Below are 21,715 nucleotides of genomic sequence, written 5' to 3'. Positions count from 1 at the left end.
TGTGGGAAAAATGTAACAAAGGAAAACAACAACAACAGGAGGAAGAAGAGAAGTCATGACAACAAGTGAACCCCATCAATTGTTTTATGCTAAATATACACATTCCTGTATATATATATTCATATTAAATGGAAAAAGAGCAGAGTGGTTGCATGGAGGAATAATGGGGCACGGAGCTTCAAAGCCACCGGAAGAATGGATCAAGCACAGGGATGAATGGATTATAAGCGTAAGGGGGCGGACATGGAGGTGGGTGGGCAAGCGCCGCCGAACTATCTATCTAGGATCCAGCACTTGGCGGATGAAAGCAAGCGAGCACGCAAGCAAGCAAGCAAGGAAGCGTAGTAAAAGGATCGAAGAGGGATCTGGAAGTGGAAGAAAATAAAAAACAAAATAAAATAAAACACACACTCTTAGATACACATGCACTTAGACTCGCGCACAAACAAGGCAAAGAAACAATCAATCATTCAATCAATCAATCAGTCAATCAAACAAACAAACAAACAGATAGAGATGAAGCAGTGAGGGAAAGAGTTGGTTGTTAATTTTCCTGGTGGTGGTGGCGCCGTCGATGTTTGTGGGGGGGGGGGGGGGGGGGTACTCACGCACAAGAATTGAAAGCCCATCGTGTACGCCAAAAATATATGGCGCGATCGTTCTCACAGGACAAGGGGTATTAATAGAAGCAGCAAGGAGCCGATTTTCTCAGGGTTTGAATTTGCGCAGCTGCAACATGGCAATCATGTGCAAATGGCACTGGTGGGGCAGAAGCAGAAGCAGCAGCATCAGCAGCCAGTGTCGTCGTCGTCAGCTGAGTGGAGTGTGCCTCTTTGCAACAGCGGCACCACGCCATATCCCTCGCGCTCTCGTTCTCTGCCTCGTCTCCGTCTCTGTCCCCCAACTCCGGGTTTCAAACCTGTGAGTACAGTTGTTTATTGTCAACTTTTATGCTCTCCGTGATGGCCGTGGGGCCAGCATTCATGTGATTGCGTTGTTGGTCGTTGGCTTTTTGTTTTAGGGGGAATGGGAGGTGAGAATAAGTAGCTGGAGGTGGGGCGGGGTGGCGTATTGGGGATGGTGTTGCGGGGCTTACGAGTCTCCTTAGTATGTGGCTGGGGGAGGGATACAGTAGAGTGTGATTCGTGTGAAGAAGGTGTCGGGGCGATGGAGTAGGAGCTGGACGTGTTGGGTTGGATTAGTTGGGTTGATTGGATAGTGAACGAGGAGGAGGAGAGGAATTTCTGTGGGGGTGAGGGATGGCGATGGCAGGGGGCCCGCAGAGAGCGGGGAGAAGGAGTGGAGGTGCCGCAGGTAAGGCGTCGGCGTTGATAGAGCTGAAGAATCGGATTCTGGCGGTGCTGAATAAGCTCTCGGACCGAGATACGCAGCAGTTGGCGGTGGAGGAGCTGGAGCGTATTGCGCAGAGTCTGTCACCCGAGGGTATAGCTCTCTTTCTGACGTGCTTATACGATACAGACTCGCAGCAGAAGAGCGTTGTGCGGCGGGAGTGTATTAGGCTCGTGGGGACGCTGGCCTCCATTCATGGGGATTTGCTGGCCTCCCACCTGCCGAAGATGGTGGCAAACATTGTGAAGAGATTGAAAGATCCAGATTCCAATATTCGCGACGCCTGCGTTGAAAGCATGGGTGTTTTGGCTTCTAGTATCGGCGGAGCCGATTCTGGTGCTGTCACCACGGTGTTCGTCAAACCTCTGTTTGAAGCCTTGGCAGAGCAACACAAGACCTTGCAAACTGGAGCTGCTATGTGTCTAGCGCGCGTCCTTGAATGTGTCAAGGAGCCACACCCTCCTACTCTGCAGCGCCTTTGTCCACGAATACTGAAAATGCTGGCCAGCCCTAATTTTCTGGCCAAGGCGTCTCTCCTGAGTGCTGTTGGAGTCATGGTCCAGGTAGCTTGCTTTACAATTCATCCTCCATTTTTAAGCTGCTATCCCTTCATTAACCTACATTGCATAGCTCGCCTTAGACTAGAATGATGCTATTCCCGTACGGTTTGTCTGGAGATTGTGGTCGTGTTCCCTGACTATCTGATATTTTGTATTGGCTCATAACAAATTTTGGATTGCTGTAGATGAGAAATTACCTTAACCTCGTTATTGTATGGATAGTGTGGTTGCATGTTTGAAGTCCCGAATTGGTGGGTGTAGGCTCAATCGTTCTTATTCTAATTTTGTGAAGAGTTTACGTGATCTAGCATGGGGTTGCTCATTGTTTCGAGCAGAGTTTTCTTCTCTTATCTTGTATGCCACCGTTTTTCCGAATACGATTTTAGCTTGATACCGTGGTGCCTGAATGTAAAGACTTTCGATGTTGTTGATCTTGTGCCCATTAAATTTAAATGCACTTCTCTGTTGACCTCGTCATCCTGTTGTCCGATTCTTAGTACATTGCGACATTGAATTAAATAACAGAAAAGAAAAGAAGAGGAGAAATTAGTGCCGTTTTTATCTTTTCTTCTAGCTCTTGACAAGCCAGCGATGCAGGTTCCTGGAGTGGTGTCTGCGTCTCAATTACCCGTTCTGCTTGGTGCTGTTCAAGACGAGCTGGGTAACAGTGAATGGGCAGTTCGGAAAGCTGCAGCTGAGGCCTTATCTTGCATGGCCTCTGCAGTTGGCAACAGCCTAGTATCCTATAGGGCAGGTGTTATCGCTGCTTTGGAGAGCAGTCGATTCGATAAGGTGAATACTTTCCTCTCCTCTCTCCCTAATTTTAAGAATCGAGTGAATTTTCCTCGCAGTTGTGCTGTATTTTCTCTCAGGCATAGTATGTCCTACGCTATTCTGCTGTCTCTGAATGCTTTTCTCGTTAGGAACTGTTTAGGGCTTGAATTGGTGCTCTTTCTTTTCAATTTAAGCATAGTAAGTGGTTGTCGTTTTCTAACCTTTAGCAAGCTTGTAGATTATTTTCTAGATGTTTCTAATTTTCGGATGAAGTTGATGAAATGATGGAAATTCGTGTAGTCGGCTGTGCTCATCTCACGGTCCTAGCTGCTGTCGAAGTGGATGGTAATAGTTGTGTCTTACTGTTGGTGCGTTTCAGGTGAAGCCTGTTCGAGACAGTGTTACTGAAGCATTGCAGCTTTGGAAGGCTATCTACGATCCGAATGCTCCACTGTGTTAGTTCCAATTTCTCCTTCTTTTTATTTTTTTCAGGTGTTGGTTAAGTACATTGTTGTTGCTACATGAGTTTAGAGTCTTCATAAGCGGTTACGCGCATTAAAGGCATGGACAATGTGGGATTTGTGTAAGGGCTGCTAGTGTAGGCCACAATCAATGGAGGGGTATCTGATATTGTCACGAACCGATAACTCTATTGACCTCTTAATTTGGTGCCATTCTGCAGGTGTTTCACCCAAAGGAAGTGCTTCACCTAGAGGAAGTGCTTCACCTAGAGATTCAGCTTCTCCAAGGTATCGCTTCGATGGAGACTCAACCCCTACTATTCCAGATCGTAAAAACCGTTCGTTGGGGAAGTCCGGAGGTTCCGTAACCTCTTCACTTTCTGATTCAAGTGGGAGACCCAAGTCTATGCCTGATAGACGTGCAAGTTTGTTGAAAAAAAGAGCTCCGGGCCTAAGCGACAAAAAACCTAATCCTGATTTTTTCCGAAAGCTAGAAGGCGTGAGGGATTCAACAGGTTGGCAAATAGAAGTTGCAGTTCCGCGCGACCTACCGCAGGAAGAGAGTCCAAGATCTGGGGCTGCCAGTGGTGAGCATCTGGTCTATCGTGGAAACTGCACAGATATGATGCAAGGATCTGCCTCTTCAGGCAGTGCATATGCTTCAGGTGGAGTATTGACCCCTGATGAGAGTAATGGTACGGATCTTCAGTATGACCAGGAAGAAGGTGGATCAAGTAATCATCCAGTGGAGAATGGGACGATTTCAAGTAAGAACCTTTGCTTCAGCTTTGGTTTATCTGCATCCACCTCTATAGGATTTGTGTTTGTAGATAGTTTAACACCAATATTAAATACAGCTTCGTCAAATCTGTTGTTTGATATTATTGCTCTTTGAAGTTAAATTCCCTTAAAAACATGGTTCTTCGTAATGGGTGTCTCAGTGGATTTTCTTTTACTGAATTGCAGCCGATGGTTATGAAGATCCGCAGACTGCAATGCTCAAGAAAACGTTGGAAAAGTCCGAGAGATGGGGAGATCCTCAATCTATTGAGCATCAAAGGCATAGCTATAATTCTTCTTGGGATGGCAATGACTCTAGGGTGACTTGCATGGACAAAGGAGCTGCAGATATAGGATCTTTCCACCGTCACTTGACTAGCTTGGAACGCCAACAGCTTTCCATGATGGAGATGCTGCAGGTTGATTTCTAAGCTCCCGTATTTTATAATGGTTAAATGGTCAACTCATGATTAAGCTTATCATTATATTTGTCTCTCACGTCATTGGAGTCGTATGATTGGCTTGTACGGATTGCTAGACACGTTATTGGGTGCAGCAGGAGCAAGTTAGCCGTAATCATCGTTTGCTATGTGATTCTCAAAGTAACAGCTTTGTTCTTCCGTTTTGAAATCTGGGTGATAGGATTCCATGGTACGTGTGCATGAGAGCATGCAAGATTTAGAAGGACGAGTCTCTAGGCTGGAACAAATTGTGGAGGATTTGGCTCTCAGTTCTGGCAATACAGAAGGGAGGTCTCCGGTCGGTGAGTCACCCACTTTTCAAGGTGGTCATCCACTAGGCAAATACCTTTCTGGGAATGGATTTCTCAACTTCAAGTCTGGTAAAGCGACTGAGGATTCTTCAGCACCTTTAAGTGCGAGGAGTCAGGATTCCTTGGAGAAGTTGACAGAGTCAACATCTGGAGAATCGGATGAATTTGCCTTCGGTTCTGGTCAGCAGATGTCATCGACAGAAGCTCTTAGGCAGGCTCAGGTGCTGGTGGCGAGACCATCGCAGAAAGGCAATAGAGCGGATCGAGAGATTGACCAAGATGTGATTGGAACCAGGAGAGTATGTGATTCAAGTCCAACTGTTCTTCCACAAGGAGAAGGTCCATCTGCCCGAAGCGTTTGGCAGGCATCAAAAGATGAAGCAATAGCGGCCATTCGTGGTGCTGCTATACCAAGTAAGCCTCGTGATTCTCATCGGCAGCAATCCAGACGAGATTTCGCCGATCAGAAGTCAAATAGAGTGGTGGGCGGACCATTTTCGATGTTATGGAGCCAAGCTATGGAGAGTGTCCGAGCAAGTGATTTCGATTTGGCTTACGCAGACATTCTTGGGAGCAATGATGAGCTCTTGTTGGTACGCTTGATGAGTCGCACTGGTCCTGTCTTGGAACAATTGAGCGATGCCACCTTGACACATCTTATGGGTAACCTGAAACACTTTCTTCAACAGCAGAGCTTCTTGGAATGCGTAATTCCTTGGATCCAGCAGGTAATTACATCCTACTCTGTCTGGAGGAGTGCGTCCCAATTGCAGTTGTAGCCGTGTTATGTTTAGACGGCTTCGAGTTTGGGCACTGCAAGAAGAGCCTCATCATGCTTGAATGTTATGTGAAGATTTATTCAATGATATTCGAATCATGTCCATTGCTTTTGTATCTTATAACCTGGTGCTGACCCAATGGTTTTGTGCATTGATATTATGATTAATGGATCGTACAGGTGGCTGATTTGGTCTTAAGTAATGGTCCTAATGCACTAGGACTAACGGGAGACTCAAAGAAGGACCTTGTTTTTGCTCTCCAAGAGGCCGCGAGTATGGACCATGCTCAGAGCTGGATGGCAGCCAAAATTGTAGAACTTGCAGAGCAGCTGAGGAGTGCTTGGTTATCAAGTGGAAGTGGCGATACTGGGGAGAGTTGATAGTTGGAAGTCTGGTCATCGAGTTCAGACTAGAAGACATTCCAAAGCAGTTTTAATTTTAACGACCGAAACGAAACGTCAGAGCCTTGATGTTTCGTAATACAAATGGTCGCATCTGTAATTCTTTTAAAAAGGGGTAGAATTTGTTTTTGTTAGACTACTTCCAACGAGCAACTTTAAAAGAGGTGAGGGTTTGCCACTCATCGTTCATAAGGAGAATATGACAGAAGTTCTTTGGAGAGCTGGAAGCGTTGGAGGATAGCTGCTTCACTCTTCAACCGACTCTGGCACGATGGGATGGTAGAAACATGCATTCTAATACTTGATTGTCGATCTCATGTTTTGCCGGTATGGTGGATGAGTTGAATCTGGGTTGGCAGCAGGTAGAAAAGACACTTTCCATCTGGAATAAATGAACAAAAAACAAACATAGCAAAACAAGAAGTCAAGGTTCCTTCGCACCCGAGTCATTGAACAGTGTTGCGGCAATTTGGCTTTTCTAAGCCGTACTTCAATCAGTCAAATTTTGAACGGATGAGTAACTAGGTGAGGGTTTTATTAATTCTATTTGGCTAGTTGGTTAGCAAATTGTGTATAATTCAATACTTGTGTTTTCGTTCCACCACTGATTTATTTATTTATTTTGAAGGTTGTTACTGTACAGAGTACTGATGTGAAATTAATAATTCCAATTTTAAATGGCTTGCAGTTTGCACACCTTCCATGAACAAACAGGCATGTATGTGACATGATTGCCTCAATGCGCTGGGCATTGTTAACCTTGATGCATAATCTGCGTAGGGTGGAACAATGTTGGTTCAGAAATAGGAGATGAACGTGCAAGAATTAGCTTCACCAGCATTGTATACACATGTATTTGATTAGATATTCCATCATTTGCAATTTACTTGAAAAAATGATGTGTCAACGGAAGTCTCACAAACTTTGACTACAAACCATGGTAAACTTTCAACCTTATTTCATTGTAATGAATCTTGTGCAATGGGAAACAAACTTTGTAGCATTAATCGTGTTAGAACTTTCCAGAGAAGGTTTTGGTGTGTACTTTTGTGTTTTGTTTTGTTGTGTGTGTAAATATCATGAAAGTGAATGATTTGAAAGGTTTTAGCATACGTATATATAAATATATACACACCATATTTTGATAAAACTGGGTTTGAAGATTTAGTGTTGAATCTATGGAAGAAATAGGACATCCTGTAACAACCTTGGTAAAGATACTCCTTTGATGGGGTTTTTTAGAAATAAAATAGATAATACAATTTTTATACATTATAAACACAAGTTGAGTTTAGTATAATAGATAGATTGATAAATATTTCTCATGTTATTGAAAAGGGCTAGTTATATATATAGTCTTCTAGTTTCCTAATTCAAATATCAAGCTCTTGTTTCACGACATTTTGACTCCAAACTTAGACAACATAATCCAAACACACATAAAAAATAACCTTCCTTATCAACTTAAAAATCCAACCATGACTACCCAACAATCGAATACCATGCATTGTATACTACCTAACATTCAATACTGTGAGCAACTTCATCTACAATAAAATAAAAGTAAAACCACCATACCAACCATTGCCTACTAATCATTCCATACTGTACCCTAAAACAAGCGTTCAACTATTCATTTTAACTATTTAAAGACTAAATTAATCACTTAATATTTACCGTATTTACCTACAGCCCCATCTGTCAACGACACGTATCCACGCGTTTACAATAATGGTGGCTACCGGATGACCCTCGTCGAACCGGCAGCTGCCAATTCTCTTCGTCCGTTCCACATTCATTCGTTCGTCAATTCGCTTTAAACTCGTCGGTACTTCGTCGGCGATCGTTCATCTATCGTTCGTTATCGCTCGTTCGTTCATCAACTTTTTTTGGGCTTGAAGATTGCCAAGCTCCGGAATCCCGCAGCACTGACAGAAGCTCCGCAACAGAAGCTTTCAATGGAAAATTGTGATCGCTAGAAATGAGGAAGGCGGAGGGGAAATGCAAAAGAGAAGTGAAAGTTCCATGCACCGGAAGTCCGCGTTGCCGTCGTAATAGCCAAGTTGAATGCTAAGTTGCGGGGCTGTTTCCCCTTCTGAACGACATCGCGTAGAACGCCGCCGCGCTCTGACCTTGTGTGTGTGCGAAACTCAGCGTCGTGTGGTAGCGACATCATCCGCGGCATTATCTTGTTTGTTTGCAGCCAGATTTAGTGTCAGAGTAGAGATTTAACGTGCGAAGCGGCCGTACCCTGGATGCCCTGGGAGCATTGTTTGCTTGCTCGGTGTCGTGGCACGGGGAGTTGGTCGTTTGTTTGTGCGCTGTGGCTTTGGTGCTGGGTTTTGGCGATGGGGTGGGAGAACGTGGAAGTGATCTGGTGCATGGCAGAGTGGATGAATGTATATGAGCTCGTTTGTGGGTGGAGTCTACTAGGTTAGCTTGCTGTGACAGGAGCTCGTCTTGTTGCGGGTAGCATGGGTTGGGTTGAGCTTGGCTTGGACGAAGGAGTTGGGCGTTGCTGAGAACGGTAAGGTTTGGATGGTTTTTTTGACCTTTTTTTCACTGCGGTGGTCGGGGTATAAGATTTGACTGAGCTGCGGAAAGAAGGGGTTGTCGGTAGAGTCGCCGCCTTCGGGCGATGAATAGTGTAGCTCAGGTTTGCAGGGGCTTTGTGTAAAGAAGTATCACACTAGGACAAGAATAGGAGGAAAGCAGAAGAGATGGGTTTGAAGACTAATCTTGTGTATTATGCATCGGTGTCGAGGGACAATGTTGTGCTTGCGGAGCATCAGAATTCGAAGGAGGATCCGGTAACATCAGAGGCTGCTGTAGGGTGCCTTCAGCAAGTGCCACCCTACCACAACCAGTTCACGTATACGATTAAGCAGCGGATGTTCATCTTTCTGATAGACGGCGCATTTAAATACTGTGCAATTATAGACGAGGCCTTAGGGAAGCTTAAGGGCTTGGGGTTTCTAGAGCAAGTGAGGATCGAGTTCAAGCGGGTTCTTCATTCTCGCAATATTGATGGCTATCAATTGGAAAGAAATGCTTTGGTTAGCGATTTTTCTGGGGTTTTCAAATCTTTAGTGCGGCCTCTTGTGGGTGTGCCGCAAAAAGAGGTCGATTTGGACGACGGGAACCACCATGCAATTTCCAATGATGAGACCGTCTTGAGCCCGTCCGATTCTCCCCGGGCCGAACGTTCAAATGGCGATGGTGTGTCGCCGCTCACTAAGAGCATTCATCCGAAAACCGACAAAAAGGACCATCAGGTGTGGATGCAGTTGTGCACTAGTTCTATCGTGTATGTGTGTACAAACATGTATATAGATAGATATCTGTATATATACATATATAATAAATAAATAAAGAGAGAAAGAGAAGGAGAAGGAGAGGCTGATAACCTTATCACAAATTCAACATGCGAGACTTTAGATTTCGCTTAGGGATTTTTGCATTGAAAATATGTGGTTTTGATGCATTTTTTCTTAAAGTACGGAGATTATGTGAACTCTAAAGTGAAATATTTCAAGCTGCTTTCAAACCTGCTCGATGCTGAAAATAAATGCAAGGGCTCAGATTCCCTTAGAACCATAAAATACATTACTGTCAAGCATTGCTAAAATCGCTAACAGCTCGATCACAGCTAAAATCGGGGTTTCTTACACAGGTCATTCAGGTGAAGGAGATTATGATGACGAAAAAAAACCAGAAATATGAAGGGGATGGCACCTCCTCCAACATGGATCTCAACAACAAGAAGCTCAGGGCTCGGGAGTTGGCGTCCAAAATGTGGTGGCGCAACGTGAAGTTTGTTTTGGTTCTCGATCTCATCGTTTGTTGCGTTCTGTTTGCTATCTGGCTGGGCATCTGCCGCGGGTTCAAGTGTGTACATAGATGATAACTTTTGTGTCCTGATACACATTCTTTTCCATCTTCATGCAATCATCAGCTTGCTCCTTGTTATCCTTCGTGACTAGACACAAGCTGGAGCCAAGGCAATGGCGTTCTTTTATTTACCTCAGCCACATGTGTTAGGATTTGAGATCGAAATCCATCAAGAGTGGCCAGCTACTGAAGCTCTTCAATCCTCACTCTCGATTCACTGTTCGCACTAAAGAAGTTTAGTACGCTTGAATTAGCGTCAGGACATTGAGAGGAGAATGTACAGAGGTGAAAGTCCAGGTAATGCTAAATATGATGCAGAATTTCAGCGGCTTGCTTTCCACTGAAATGAACCCTTTTCAGTGAGCAGAGTGTGAGGGTTTTAGTCGAGCCCAATGGCTTAGAATATTTTATCTGAGCTGTTCTACTGTACATGTAGAGGCACTGAATTCTATGCTCGTCGAAGCACTCAGCAGCTGTGTCTGTGCTTGGGCTTTTGATGACCATCTTATTTGATCTTTACTCTAGAACGCCGTCTCCATGTAGGAGCATTTTCATCTTTGATATACAAAGATTTTTGTTGCATTTTGAGTTTTAGGTGACAGCTTGTTAACTGTTTTTTCCAGCACAGTTTCAGGTAGCAAATTCACTTGAAGTCTTCATCTACGTGTGAGAGCTTGTCAATGGTTTGAAGGTATGCGCTCATAAATGTGTGTCAAATGGTTGATCTTGTAAGCGAAACTCATGGAAAATAACGGTTGAACATGTTGTTCCATGTTCGTACGCTAAATTGGCATACAAGGTCAGTGGTGGAAGTTGTTTTTTCCTCTGCAAAAGACATGAGATTTCTGCTGGAAAAGGATAATTACTTAAAGGTTTTATAAAACAGTAATCAATATATTGTAAGCCTTTTAAATCTTACACTCGAATTCTGCAAAGCTTCAGTGTCTAGATAGGCATATTTTCAACGTGTTTTCAACTTGACTAGGAAGATTTACCAATCCAACGGAGCCGAAACTACTGGTCCACCCTGAACAATTATCCCCTAAAACCTGCGCAACAATGAACACCTTCTGTATCACAAGAAAGGTGCAAGATTTTGAAGAGTCATCGAGGGTATACAAATCATGAGATTTCAAGCACTTTGACTTCTGAAACCAAAAGGCATGAATGGCAGTTGGTTTTCTTCGGTAGAAGGTAGCATGAGAATATCCACTCCACCCACATCGAAAGAAGCAAACCGTGTGTAGGGTTATGGGAAAACCTCATCATTCACTTCGATACCCAAGTCACCACAGGAAAATGGTGGTGACCATCTGCAAATTATGTAACCATGATGAAGTCGGAAATAGTAAGCTGAATGCCATCCATGCTCTGATTACAAAATCGACGAACACATTCCACCATACACTATCTTCGACGAACACTCATCTTCTGGATTTCTATAACCTGAACATTCCGATGTACTCCAAAGTTTCAGTTGTGTAAGTCTTTTCTTTGTGAGCATTCCAACAATTGCATATAAATATGAAGACAGTGCATTGAATATGCAAGATATATTAGCAGGTCTCATAGTAGTGTTGGTCAATCGACTACTATCAGGCACCTCCGCAAGTGCAGGACCCTCTCACGTTTGTCGGGCAGGTGTCTCAGGGATCTCTTTTTTCTTCGTCGCAGCTTTGTGTTCACCCTCGCCACTGGCCAAAGCAGCCTTCACACTTTCAAGAGACTATGAAGTAAAATAAGTTTGTGTTTATCTTTGAAACAGCTATTAATGCTGTAATCGCAAAATCTCGCAAGAGGGATTACATAAAGAATAATTCAAGATAACCGAACATGAATAAAATTCCTCTTTTACATTAAATCTCCACCCAAAAAAGAGTTCAATCCAATTAAGTACCTTGTTTTCAACAGAGTCGAAATCTTCTGTATATTCTGCAAAGGTCGTCTTAGCCTCTCACATGGATGGCATTTCTAATCAAAGATAATTCCGTCCAATGATGGATCCAAGCAAGAGTTTTAGAACAACGGAAAAGAAACCAAGAGCCCCGCATTCAAACGGCTCCAGAGCAACCACTCAACGTCGTACACTGATGCAGGGCTCTTGAGCAGTTTGAAAATGAGCTTGAGGCTGCGCTTGACACGTAGTTTGTGAAACTGGATTGTACTGCTGTAGAGGTGCTTGATATTGTTGCTGAAGATGGAATCAAACTAGGAAATTAGAATTTGTTGAGGCAGAAGGAGGAGGAGGAGGTTTTACAACAGAAATCCTGAGAAATCATAGATAATGACAACAGGCACAATACTAGAACTTCGCAGATTTATTTGAAATCGGAGTTTGAGTAAAACTTGCAGATGGTAGGTGCGGTGATGTACATACATGACCTCTTATTCCTGCACGCGGAGGTGGTGGTAGTGATTGTAAAGTCTTGGATCTAAGGTCCCTCATGTCCTGCTCAAACCTCCCCATCTCATCAAATTCCCCATCTCTTCTTATCTTCACCCACGCCTCCAACACAACACTACAATGACAATTGTAGAACTCTGCAATTTTGAGTCACCTCTTTCACCAGGTCAAAATTGTAGAGTCACCTCTTTCACCTCAATATTGTAGGACAGCAATTTTGACTTCACTACCGACAACTGTAGGACTCGGCAATCTACTTTTTGTGTCTAGTCCTCATGTAGATTCACGGAGAGGATCTCACGATGAAAAAAAAACAGGAACAGGATTGGATCATCGGTGGTGACCATGTTGTGGATATATTAATCGATAAGTAGCATATTTCACAGTAATTGAGAGCATAAGTATGTGATTCTAGTTGGTTGGTGTGTCGCCGAATGACTTCGCGGCGAGTCTTTCCTTTAAATGTTTATTGACGAAGCATGGTGCTGTTCATGATCCATACTCAAATTATGCATGTCTAAAATTGTCAGACTAAAGCGTTGCCTGCTTTTGGCATCTCATATGCTCTCCTCCATGTCAGGATGATGCGACAGACAAAATACTCTCTGCTTTTAGTGCCAAAGTAGGCAGACTTTTGCTACACTTGTTTGAAGAATGTGGCTTGATTTCACATGGAATCAGGCTTCCACCTTGAATTGTGGGATATTCAACCTTTGGCGACAGAGAATCAGAGACTTGGAGCGGTTCTGAAATAAATCTAATGTATAAAGGTTTTTCTTTGTTTGTGGTTTGGATGACTACATGAGAGGAAGGCATAATTTAAATCAAATTCACTGGTGGTGATTACTGTAAGCGGTGATGGTCTCACTGTTATCTGAGGTCTGAGTGTTGAACTTCACCTCTGTGTTCTCAGCGTTGTTCTCAATATAGGGAACGTGGGCACTTTTTGTATTTGTGCTTCCATTCAAGCTGTTCAAGGGATTGATTATTTAGCCTGTATTGGCTTGATTTTAGTTTATCACGGTATCAGAGCAACGTTGTGTGAGTAGAAGCGGTGACTGTGTTAGAATAAAATATTAGTTGAAACACTATTCTTGAACTTAGTTGTTGACAGATGAGCAACAGATTTAGTAGTTATAAGCAAAATGTTAGATAATCTCAAGGAATTTAAGACGTAGAGAAGAACCATTCAGAGTGTACTTGAAAGAGAAGATCTTTGGGACATAGTAGATCCTCTTCAATCTAAAACTCAGTGGAACTCAACTTAGTGGAGAGTCTTCCAAATCCAATCAAAGCATAGAATTTAATCATATTTTAGAAAGCAAAGAAGCCTATGGCACTCATGCTAAGTCTTGACCTAATCTCTTTGCTCATGATAGAGAAAAACACTATAAAAGAAAGACCAAAGCCATGGATTACCTACAACTATCACTTATAGACATGGTCAAAGTATGTATATCTCAAATCTTTGATCTAGTCATGAGAGTAAAATTCATTCTTTAATCTAAATTACAAGATGGCTTCAATTAAGAGTTGCTAGTAATTGGTAGTGTGAAATAAAGGAAGTAAATAGCAAGAAAAAATACAAAAAAATAAAATAATAAAATTAAGAGATTACAAAATTCAAAAATTGGTCACAATTTGTTTATTAATATTCATCTAATAAAAAGTAAAAAACAAAAATCAATTTTAAAAATTCAATTTTCTTATCTTTTCAATGATATAAGAAACTTGTAAATTCGAGTTATTATGAATAAGTTATGAAGGTTTTAAAAATAAAAAATAAATCAATGAAAAGTTAAGTGAAAATATTTTATCTCAAGGATAATTTGCTTATAGATCAAAGGTTCAAGCCTCACTAAGGCTCACATGTAGTATATATGGGCGTCTAAGCTTTTGAAGGCTACACAAGGTTTTTAGGCTAATATGATATTTTTGAAGACCATGGTGAAGTCAAAAATATTAAAATATTAATTCTACTAGTAAAAAATAAGAGGACCAACAATTAATATAGTCCTTATAGAAAGGGAGGTGTACACATCTCATATGAGTTGTAGCACCTTAAATATAGTTAGGAGGATAAGACTAATAAATTCTAAATATTTTTATAATATTTTTATAATACTAATAGCACTTTAATTCTATATTTTCTTCCTTTGGTATATTTTTATAATAATAAAATCAATATAAATAAATTATAAATTCTATTTTCCATATCAATAATTAAAAAGACATGAGGTTCTTTTCCATGCTTCTTCTAACTACTAAATAATATTTATAGTTTTTTATAAGTTGTACATATAGATAGAAGGCCAATTTAGATATTGATATTAATAAGTAATCCTTAATACTCAAAAATAAATAAAGATACTAAATCAACTAAGATAATTATCTCCAAAACTTACTAAGACTCTATTTATACAATTAACATTTTAATTCTCTATTTATCTAAGAATTTCTATATTACTCATCATACATTGTAATTTTAGTACTCTAAATGCACCTTTTTGTCCTAAAACAACTATTGAATTAATTTTATGACTCATATTAGTACAGGCTTGATAAACTTTGTCAGACCTTTATTCCATTTAGACCATTGTAAACATTATGACTACTTTAAATAGATAGTAGAATTTGAAGATGATTGATGACATGATTGTTGCATCATTTATACAAATTATCTATAAATTTATCAATAACTTAAAAAAAACTATAGAACTTCTCTTAGATATTGTTATTATCCATAAGATTCTTAAGTTCTTATCACCAAAGTTTGAAACTTTGGTGCACATTATTCAAAATGAGTGTATGCAACCTATCTTTAAAAACTTAGTATGTTGATTATAAATGGAGGAGATTAAGATGAAAGTATATTTTAATCAATACAAAAAAATACTTATATTTTTTATTAGAAACACTATCTAAGGTTGTTATTCTCAAAGATCATTCCAAGATCCTTGAGAATTTGAATGATATAATATGAAAAAGAGGATTGAAAAATTAGAATGTTATAAATGTCACGAATTTAGACATCTTGCTTATGACTATTTGGCACCAATTCTAATTCTAATATTAAGAGGGAGTTGCTTTAGCATACATTCAAATCTCTTTGAACAATATTTTAGTGAGATCTATGCACGTACTACTATTGTGTGGTAATATGAGTATATGGTGAAAAATAAAAATATGGATGTTATTAAAGAAGAGCCTAGTAAAAAGATATAATAAAAAAATAAGAAGGTAGTAAAAACTTTAGTCTTAATATTACTTTTTTATAGAAGAAATTTTTATTTACTTTATAAGAACATAAATGAGCTAAATCAAAGTAAATGAGATAATTAATTATTATAGATATCTTTAAGAAAGAATTAAAAATAGGTTTAAACAAAAATTATCTCAAATTATCAAGAATTAATACCCAGAGAGGACCAATTGTGAACCAAGGTCAAAATCAAATCCCAAGGTATAAAATTGTACACCTATAATAATTTTAGAGTTCTTTGATTGATTGAAAATTAGGATTTGAAAGTAGATAAGAGTAAGATTTTTTAATTATTAATTTCAAGTAATTTAGATGCCCAACAACCTTATAAAGACTGTGCAAAGTTAAGGTTATTTTTGAGTGACTTTGGATTTTGAAAAATTCAAACAGTTTGTACTTTGAAAAATTATGTGAAATTTGTAGCTGATCTATGAGTGAAGTTTTTTTAATTGACTAATCATTATTATGTGTAATTTATGATGCAAGTTTGAGCTTGATCAATTTTTTATTCAAAGTTTATTTAAGCTCAAACATATTGAAGACTTAGGATTTGGAGTTACAAGATTAGTAAGAGTTTCTAAAATATCTATCAATTTACTCATTAGATTGAAATGAAATTATGCATACATATATTTAACTTGATTTCCAAAAATTGTGTAAAATTTGAAATTTATAGAATGATGAAATTTAGAGATTTTGGCTTCAAGGTTGGAGAAGGAGGCTAACCAACATTTAAGAAGATTTTAGAAGAACATTTAAGAACATTTAAGAAGATTCTATTTAATAAGTTTGATCTTTTTCAAATTTTTTTTTTACTTTTTGTAAAATTAGTTATTAAAATTTTTATAAATTTTGAATTAAAATCATTAGCTCAATCATTAATTATTGAGATTTTAATTTTCTATAGGATTTATTAAGATTTAGAATTTAATTAGAATTTAATTAGGATTAATTTAAGATTTATGATTTGATTAGGATTGATTTAGGATTTTCTTAGGAATTTTATTAGGATTTTTGAGGATTATTTAGAATTTATTTAAGACTCTATTCTACTTAGTAGGATTTTTAAAGATTATTTAGAATTTATTTAAGACTCTATTACACTTAGTAGTATTTTTAAAGATTATTTAGAATTTATTGAAGACTCTATTAGATTTAGTAGGATTTTTTTGTTATATTTCTACTTATCTCTCACAACTAAATTCCTAGTAAATTTTCAAGTAAGAATATAAATAATAAAATAATATAAAGGAAATTAAAAATGTATTAAGTGTCTTATTTTTAACATCATCTTTAAAAAAAGACTAGATTATTAATAATAAAGCTTCAAAATAAATTTTTAGAGATCTAGATTAATTAACTTCTATAGATTGGCCCTTGCAATCAATCACTATAGCAACCAAATCATTATAAGATTCTAAAATTCTTAATCAAATAGTAAAAATAACATGAATTTTATAACCTTAGATATACTTAATACATTAGATGAGTCTAAAATAGATGTCTCATTTGGTAAAAATTTGAATTACTTCTCTTATTTCTAACATTGTTGCCTTAGGCATATACGATTTACCAACCTCAAAGCAATTGTTTCAAAAAATAAAAGCTTGTATAATATATCAAATTTTGTGATAGAATCTATTATTTTTTAAACATTGGCTTTAAGGAAAATAGAGTAGAGAAGCTATACCAAAGAAAGAAGCAACATACTTAAAGCAATTACTAGCTTTAATCCATGTAAATACCTATGGATCTCTTCTAATTCTCTCTATTGAAAAAAAATAAATATTTCCTATTTCTTGTAGATAATTGTAGCAAAAAAATATGGATTTATTTCTTAAAATAAAAATTTAAGCATTTGAGAAGTTTTGCAAATTTAGAGACATGATAGAAAAAAATATAACTATCCTAAGAATGGATTGAGATAGATAATTCCGCTCTATTGTATTCTTTGAATATTACAAGACTCATGGAATATTATATCAATTAATTGAGGATCATACTCTCTAACATAATGATATAGTAGAATAATATAATAGAACTATTCTAGAGAGAGTTAAGACAATGTTATTATCAAGACATATTTCAATCTCATTATGGCTAGAAGCAACAAAAACTGTAATTTACTTACTAAATAGAATACTGACTTAAATTAACAAGTCTAATATTTCACATAAAGAAATATTCTTTAGTAAATGCAATAGCCTAAGTCATCTTAGAATATTTGGTTCTCTTTCATATATCCACATAGGATTTCATGCTAGAAATAAACTAGAATGAAGATCAATAGGAGATATTTTGGTTGGCTATAATGTTTACTCAAAATTTTATCATATTTACTTATTCTCAACCAAGAAAATAATAGTCTCTAAAAATATCATCTTTGATGAGATACTTTTTTACAATTTAGATTCCTTAATATCAATATTAGACTTCAATCCATATTTTTCAAAAAACAATGAATAATTCAAAAAACTACTTTTGACAAAAGCTTTAGATACATCAGTTTTCATGAATTCTAGAGTAATCAACTCCATTTCTTATCTAGAATCACAATAAGTGTCATCACTTACTATTGCAATTTCAATCTTAAAATCTAAGAAGGATTCATATTATATAATCAGATCAATTTTATAGCATATTCTATTTGAGAACTTATCTATAAATGACCAATCGGCCACAACACCTTTCAACTTTCTATTGTGGTCTAGTGGACTCATTATTGTATCTTACAATTATTAGATTGGATATTGAATTTTCTAAAGGTGTATGTAGTAAATTCATACAAAAGCCATAATAATCTTATCTTATTGCCACAAAAAGAATATTGAGATATATTAGAAACACCAAGATTTTGAAATCTTTTTGACAAAAAGGAAATGCAACACTTTATATGGCTATGTTGATTTTGATTGGGCAAGTAATTTATAAGATATTAAATCAACTATTTGTATTATTTTCAAATTTGGAGATTCTCTGATCACATGGCACTCAAAGAAGCAACCTATTGTGGCCTTGTCTTCATTGGAAGCCAAATATTAGGTTTTAGTTGATGCTTCCAAGACAACATCTTGCATTTTTTATATAATTTTTGTACCTTCACTTGAATATTAAACAACCAATTTGTCTTCACTATGATAATGCTGGTAGTATTTGTATGACAATCATGTTGAAACATAGAAAGCATACTCCACACAAGTAAGTTAGGACCAGCAAGGTTGCACTTTAACAAATAGAGTGTGGTATGAGATAATTCTTCCCATGCCAACCCTTTCCTTATAGACTAGTACCAAGGTACCAAGTGCTACAACCCATATGGGATATCTCCAAGGACCAGCCCTCCCCTTGTACTCTAATGCACTATAGACCAGAACCTAATCTTATAGGATATCCCTAACAACACTTGTACTCTATTGACCATTAGCAACTACTTAAAGAGTTCTTTCCTTCAACACTCCCACTTTGCTATTGATCAATTACCTATCAATCCTAATGCCTTACTCAACTTGTTGTGTCTTTCTCTAACTAAGGCTTTTGTCAATAAATCAGCCAACATGTCTTTAGTTTCACAATACATCATATCAATAACCCCCATTTCTATCTTCTCTCTTATGAAATGACGCTGAATATCAATGTGCTTGGTTCTTGCATGATGCTTTGGATTCTTTGCAAAAGCAAGACATCCTTGATTGTCACACCTCAATGGAGTGGCCTCCAATTGCACAAGTCCAATATCTTCTAATAACAACCTCAACCAAATTGCCTCCATTGCTCCATGACTTGCTGCCATGTACTCCGCCTCCATTGTGGACCTTGCAATGGTTGGTTGTCTCTTGCAATTCCAAGATATGGCTCCCACTCCAACAAAGAATACATAGCCCGTTGTTGACCTTCTATCGTTTGAATCTCCAGCCCAATCCACATCACAATATCCATGTAATGCAATATTATCTCCTCCAAGACATAGTTTGAGGTTCAAAGAGCCTTTCAAGTACCTCATGATTCTCTTGATGGTTGCCCAATGCATAGGACCTGGTTTTGCCATGTGTTGGCTTACAACACTTACCGCAAATGCAAGATCCATCCTTGTACCTACCATTGCATACATGAGTGAGCCTACTGCTGCCTTGTATGGTATGCCTTGCATTTGGTGCTCAACTTCAGCATACTCCTCATCCGTGAGCTTCATCAACTTCAAGTTGGCCTCCAAAGGAGTTCCAATGGGCTTGCAATCTCCCATGTTGAATCGTTTCAACACTTCTTCAATGTACTTGCTTTGGCTCAATGTGATGGTCTTTGATTCTCTACTTCTTGTGAATTCCACACCCAAACAATAATAGAGCTCTCCCAAATCACTCATCTCAAATTCTCCCTCCAATTTCTTCTTCAACCAATCCAATCTTACCATGGTGTTGCTTAAGATGATTAAATCATCTACATAGAGGATTACAACCAGTAAGAAGTCCTTGGCTTGCAATACATACAAAGAATGGTCAGCTTCACTCCTTACAAAACCTTCCTTTACAAAGAATGAGTCAATGCATTGGTACCATGCTCTTGGTGATTGCTTGAGTCCATACAATGACTTCTTCAACTTACAAACAAGGTGGTGTTTGTCTTGTTCAATAAATCCTTCAGGTTGCTCCATATAGATGTCTTCTTCCAATTCTCCATTCAAGAATGCTGTCTTGACGTCCATTTGATGCATCTCAAGATCCATTGATGCTCCAATTGCTACTATGGTTCTAATGGTGGTAAACTTGGCCACGGGTGAAAATGTCTCATTAAAGTCCACTCCAGCAACTTGTGAGTAGCCTTTGGCAACCAATCTTCTCTTGTACCTTACAACATTGCCCATAGCATCTCTCTTGGTTCTAAACACCCACTTACATCCAATTGCTGATCGATTTGGTGGAAGTGGAGTCAACTCCCATGTCTCATTGTCCATCAGAGATTTGTATTCTTCTTGCATGGCAATCTCCCACTTCATTGCATCACCACACCTCATTGCATCACACAAAGTCAATGGATCATCAAGAAGAGCAATATTGGCATGGTCTTCACTTACTTGTGGAAAGATGTGGTTCTTCCACCATTCACCTTGTGGTCTTCTCTCATGTGTTGGATATCTTCTTTCTTGTAAAGACGATGAGCCTTCATGCACCTCTTGCTGTCTTGTATGGCTCATGGAGTTCTTTGTCTTACTCATTGGTTGGTATTCTTCATCTTCATTCTCTTCATTGTCCTTGTTGTATCTTGCTGGAATTGAAGTCTTCATAGTATTGGGCTCTTCTATCATGGCATCTTCCTCTCCTTCTTCACTTTGAGAATGCTCTTCTTCATTTTCTTGTTTGTTTGCTGGAATTGAAGATGTGTCCACAAACACACCACTACTCCCACTTGGACACATCTCTCACTTTTCACTACCACTCTTATGCTCTAAGAACTCTACATCACGACTTTTGATGATCTTTTTCGTATCTAAACACATGAGCCTATATGCCTTGGTACCTTCACAATAACCAAGGAATACACATCTTGTGCCCTTTGCATCAAGTTTGCCTCTCATACTATCTGGAACCTTGACATATGCAATGCACCCAAAAATCCTCATGTGGGATATGCAAGGTTTCTTACCAGTCCAAGCTTCTTGGGGAGTCATTCCATCAAGTGCACTTGTGAGACACCTATTTCTTGTATACACGGCATTTACCACAGCTTCCGTCCAATATTCATACCCAAGTTTTTGAGCATGAATCATACTCCTTGCCATCTCCACAATAGTGCGATTTGCTCTTTCAGCAACTCCATTTTGTTGTGGAGTGTAGGGAGTAGAGGTTTGTCTTGCAATGCCTTCATGCTTCAATAACTCATCAAAGTGTTTGGACAAATACTCACCTCCATTGTCCGATCGCAGCACCTTAATCTTGTGCTCACATTGCTTCTCCACAAGTGCTTTCTACTCCTTAAACTTGGCAAAACACTCACTCTTGGCCTTGATGATGTAAATCCATACCTTCCTTGAGAAGTCATCAATAAATGTGACAAAGTACCTTGCTCCACTCATAGATGGTATCCTCATGGGTCCACAAACATCTGAATGCACAAGCTCCAGCAATTGGTTTGCTCTTGTTGCAACTCCACTAGGAAATGGTGTCCTATGTTGTTTGCCTTGAATGCATCCCTCACAAGCAAGATTCATGGTAGAATGGCCAAGGTCTAAGCCACTTACCATGGATTGAAGCTCCTTCATGCTTTTGGCATTCAAATGCCCAAGTCTT

General features: G+C 38.7%; 2 protein-coding genes across 3 annotated transcripts; both read left to right on the top strand.

Annotated features, from left to right (window-relative positions):
- Window positions 1-787: 787 nt before the first annotated feature.
- Window positions 788-6,387, top strand: LOC112273531 (microtubule-associated protein TORTIFOLIA1). Of its 2 annotated transcripts, none has more exons than XM_024502436.3 (7): window positions 788-1,913; window positions 2,508-2,702; window positions 3,064-3,139; window positions 3,367-3,912; window positions 4,127-4,344; window positions 4,568-5,425; window positions 5,656-6,387. In XM_024502436.3, the coding sequence occupies exons 1-7, from the start codon at window positions 1,260-1,262 to the stop codon at window positions 5,854-5,856; spliced, it is 2,748 nt and encodes a 915-aa protein (XP_024358204.1). In that variant the 5' UTR covers window positions 788-1,259; the 3' UTR covers window positions 5,857-6,387. The 2 variants fall into 2 exon arrangements, with proteins under 2 accessions (XP_024358204.1, XP_024358202.1); XM_024502434.3 differs by having other exon boundaries at window positions 4,112-4,344.
- Window positions 6,388-7,823: 1,436 nt separating this feature from the next.
- On the top strand, window positions 7,824-10,350 carry LOC112273489 (phytolongin Phyl2.1). Its single transcript, XM_024502364.3, has 2 exons — window positions 7,824-9,152; window positions 9,551-10,350. Exons 1-2 carry the CDS (start codon window positions 8,598-8,600, stop codon window positions 9,779-9,781), a joined length of 786 nt encoding a protein of 261 aa, XP_024358132.1. The 5' UTR covers window positions 7,824-8,597; the 3' UTR covers window positions 9,782-10,350.
- The last annotated feature ends 11,365 nt before the right edge of the window (window positions 10,351-21,715 follow it).

The sequence above is a fragment of the Physcomitrium patens genome, chromosome 20 (assembly GCF_059467195.1).
Source record: "Physcomitrium patens ecotype Gransden chromosome 20, ASM5946719v1, whole genome shotgun sequence".
Taxonomy (NCBI): Eukaryota; Viridiplantae; Streptophyta; class Bryopsida; order Funariales; family Funariaceae; genus Physcomitrium; species Physcomitrium patens.
This window is presented reverse-complemented; position numbering and strand designations above follow the sequence as displayed.

Excerpts from the sequence above, each read along its gene's own strand:
- LOC112273531 (XM_024502434.3), top strand. The coding sequence starts at position 1,260 with ATGGCGATGGCAGGGGGCCCGCAGAGAGCGGGGAGAAGGAGTGGAGGT. Across the intron at positions 2,703-3,063 it reads AGAGCAGTCGATTCGATAAG|GTGAAGCCTGTTCGAGACAG; the intron begins GTGAATACTTTC and ends GGTGCGTTTCAG. Across the intron at positions 4,345-4,567 it reads CCATGATGGAGATGCTGCAG|GATTCCATGGTACGTGTGCA; the intron begins GTTGATTTCTAA and ends TCTGGGTGATAG.
- LOC112273489 (XM_024502364.3), top strand. The coding sequence starts at position 8,598 with ATGGGTTTGAAGACTAATCTTGTGTATTATGCATCGGTGTCGAGGGAC. Across the intron at positions 9,153-9,550 it reads CCGACAAAAAGGACCATCAG|GTCATTCAGGTGAAGGAGAT; the intron begins GTGTGGATGCAG and ends TTTCTTACACAG.